Source organism: Lactuca serriola, chromosome 1, assembly GCF_051521515.1.
Source record: "Lactuca serriola cultivar US96UC23 chromosome 1, Lser_US96UC23_V15, whole genome shotgun sequence".
Lineage (NCBI taxonomy): Eukaryota > Viridiplantae > Streptophyta > Magnoliopsida > Asterales > Asteraceae > Lactuca > Lactuca serriola.
In genome coordinates this window covers 142,074,157-142,077,586 of record NC_136408.1, presented here as the reverse complement: position 1 = coordinate 142,077,586, position 3,430 = coordinate 142,074,157, and the positions used below count along the sequence as shown (strand labels likewise).

Genomic DNA, 3,430 nt, shown 5'->3' with positions numbered 1-3,430 from the left:
CCTTTTTTGTAAAATTGTCCAAGATATGGAAATGCATTTCGACATGACGGCTCGGCAGAAAGCGGTTTTCCAGTGCTTACGTGCACCACATACTCAAGATTTTCTTCTGGCTATCCCTATAGATGGGCTTGGCCAACACATGTCTCCCGTGGAGTATCGTACTATTCTCAAATATCGACTCATGATTCCCATTTTCCCAGCTGACGAGATATGTCCTGTGTGTCGCAAGGCATGTTTGGACTCTTCTGGAGAGTGTGCGGTTCACTGTAAAGAACTCCCGGGGTTCAAATACAGGCACGATATGGTTAGTGATGTTTTGTTTGACATATTTAAGCGTGTCGGGGTTTCTGCTAAGAAAGACGTACCTGTTAATTTCTTGACTGATCCGACAGAAGGAAGGTCAACCCTCAGACCGGCTGACATTTTGATTTTTGGATGGGTCGGAGGGAAACACGAATGTGTCGATCTTACAGGGGTATCCCCTCTCGTGGGCCTGAGGGCTGGGGGTTTCACAGCGGGACATGCTGCTTTAAAAGCAGCCACAAGCAAAGTCACCAAACATGAGAGATCGTGCATGGAAAATCAACACGTGTTCATACCATTTGCATTTGATACGCTTGGTTTCCTCGCACCGAATGCGGTAAAGCTTCTTAAAAGAGTACAACGAATCATGCATAGTAATGTTATATCCCCTAGATCTTCGGATGTAGCTTTTAAAAGAATTAGCTTTACCATTCAAAAAGGCTTAGCGGCACAGCTTGTTGCCCATTTGCCATCTCACTCATTGTACGGTGACAATTGAACTTGTTGTTTAATGTTAAATATACTCGACTTTACTTTAAAAAATTAACCACATGAGACAATTTAACATGTCTAAGGAACGATAGAAAGTAAGTTTAGTGAATTCTGTTCGTCAAGTTTTGCGAAACTCATAACATATAGACGCATTGAAAAATACGATATGTGGTAATGATGCAATCTCATTATTAATAAGTTGATTAAATGCCTCGAAGGGCATGTAGTTTCCAACACATTCCAGATAAACATGTCAAGGTTTGAATGCACAGAATGATATTACGGAGTTGTGTCCACCAAAACCAAATGAAGTTGAAATAGCTGCATACCAAAATTATTTAGTAAATAAGTGAACTTAAGTAAACACGGCATATATACAAACCATCGACAATGGGAAAATTTACTCACCAACGTTGATTTCATGCTGTTGCTTTTTATTTGCCACAGTGTCAAACTCGACATCAGGTTCTGGGTTCTACAGTTACGATGAGAATGTTAAGATCAAATCGAAACGATGAATTACAAGCACATGTAATTAAAGAATGCAAGTATCACATACAAATTGATTAATGGTTGGATGCAACCATCCTGTTTGAATGGCTTTGATTGTAGCAATGGCTTCCATACCTCCAGCTGCTCCCATACAGTGCCCAATCATAGACTAAAAAAAAAAACAAGATTACGACAATATTGAACTAGCTGATACTAATTAAAGACACAAAATTGACAATGGGCGTCCTCATGCACCTTAGTGGCGTTCATTTTGATCCCTTCGGTGTTCTTAAACACCTTCTTGAGCGCATTAACCTCTGCCAGATCTCCTATCACCGTTGAAGTTGCATGTGCATTGATGTAATTTACCTACCCACAAGAAAGTACAGTATTAATTAACACTAGGTAAATTCAAGATTTTTGAAAGTAAGATAAATCAGAAAATTAAAAGTGAAGATACCTCCTCTACTGACACACCAGAATCCACAAGGCTGCTTCGAATGCAAGATGAAACACCGAGCCCATCAAACCTCGGATTAGTTATATGATAAGCATCACAATTTATTGCACCTCCTAAGTATTCCGCAAGTATTGGAGCACCCCTTTTCATTGCATGATCTAAACTCTCCATCACCTTCATACAAAGCAAATCAACGTTTATGAAGAATCAGTATATAAGATCAGAAGATGGGTGGTGAAGTTACCAGAACACCAGCACCTTCCCCCATGACAATCCCATCTCTATCTTTATCCCATGGTCTAGAAGCAGTTTGGGGATCATCGTTTCTTTGAGATAAAGCATTACAAGCAACAAAACCTCCCAATTGCACGGGAACAATGGGAGCATCGACCCCACCAGCAATCATCAAATCAGCCTTCCCTTCACGGATATGATTAGCAGCAGCACAGAAGCAAAAGTTGGATGTCGCACAAGCAGCTGAGATGCTGTAATTTGGTCCCATAAAGCCAAGATCTTTAGCAAGTAACGCCGGACCCATGTTTGTTAGTGTATAAGGAACCAAAAATGGTGAAATTTTCTTGTAACCACTCTCCATTAGAGACTCTAGACCTTCGCACAATACCGTAACACCACCGAGTCCTGACCCAACAAGGACACCAGCACGTTCCTTATTGATCTACACGGATTATTATTACTATAACACATTAAATCCAAATTTTAGAAGCATGAAAAATGGAAGGTATTACGTACTTTAGACTGTTCATGTCTGCGAAGACCAGCGTCTTCAAGTGCTTTTTTCCCAGCAACAATACAATACCGTTGACAATCATCAAGTCTGCGGTCATTTTTCCTATCAATATACTCAGTTGACTCGAATCCACGAATCTGACCTCCGATTCGCGTAGGGAATGCTGAAGCATCAAATTTATCGATTAAACTGATTCCGCTCTTCCCTGCGAGAAGGCTGTCGTAGTATGTGTCCACGTCATTTCCAAACACGGACACAACACCCATACCTGTGATGACGACTCGTTTTTTTGCATCTTTCTCCCGTGTAGGGGCAGCGGCAGAGTTGTGGGAAGCTATTACATGGCGACGTGTTGCAGTGATGCGGGCTGGTGATTTGAAAATTATGAATGACGAGGTTTTGCAGACTGGGGACACCAAGGGAAATGTTAACAAGAAAATAGTTTGAGATTCCATCATTGTGTACAGCGTAATTTTTGAAGATCTTGAAGCTATGGAATTGTTATATAGTGCTCGAGTGAAATCCGCGGAATCAATCTTGTAACAGTTTTAATAGTCAAAAAGTTTTTTTATACTACTGTAATAGAAAAATGCACAAGGGTCCATGCATTAAAGTCATATAGGTACATTCCAATAACTATGGAGTTATACACAATGATAAGTGTCTAACAACAATTTGTATTTCTAAAAAATATTAAAAAATTTTGTGTAGTTATCAGCATCCATCATTTTTTGTTTAAATTCAAATCAGGTCAATGGATTGCCGTCAGGCCCGACTTAACGAGTTTGGGGGCTCTAAGCGAACCAAAAATTTGGGGCCCATTTTATGTATATGTTTTTTGTGAATATATTTTATGACATAAAGTTAATTTTTTTAGTCTTTTTAGATGCAAATTCTTTAATGAAATTTTCATAATCAATTTCTTTTATTAACTG

At 39.5% G+C, this 3,430-nt stretch overlaps 1 protein-coding gene across 1 annotated transcript; it reads right to left on the bottom strand.

The window, feature by feature from the left end:
* Window positions 1-962: 962 nt before the first annotated feature.
* Window positions 963-3,038, bottom strand: LOC145071239 (3-oxoacyl-[acyl-carrier-protein] synthase I, chloroplastic-like). The gene is made up of 7 exons (XM_079018157.1): window positions 2,498-3,038; window positions 1,992-2,423; window positions 1,748-1,921; window positions 1,543-1,656; window positions 1,355-1,456; window positions 1,204-1,270; window positions 963-1,116 (listed from the first exon to the last, which is right to left on the bottom strand). Exons 1-7 carry the CDS (start codon window positions 2,951-2,953, stop codon window positions 1,049-1,051), a joined length of 1,413 nt encoding a protein of 470 aa, XP_078874283.1. The 5' UTR covers window positions 2,954-3,038; the 3' UTR covers window positions 963-1,048.
* Window positions 3,039-3,430: the final 392 nt, after the last annotated feature.

What these genes read in the sequence shown, in the direction of transcription:
- LOC145071239 (XM_079018157.1), bottom strand. Translation starts at nt 2,953, where the DNA reads ATGATGGAATCTCAAACTATTTTCTTGTTAACATTTCCCTTGGTGTCC. An exon ending in GCAGACATGAACAGTCTAAA is followed by an intron (nt 2,424 to 2,497) that starts GTACGTAATACC and finishes TAATCCGTGTAG; the next exon opens with ATCAATAAGGAACGTGCTGG. An exon ending in CTGGTGTGTCAGTAGAGGAG is followed by an intron (nt 1,657 to 1,747) that starts GTATCTTCACTT and finishes TCTTGTGGGTAG; the next exon opens with GTAAATTACATCAATGCACA.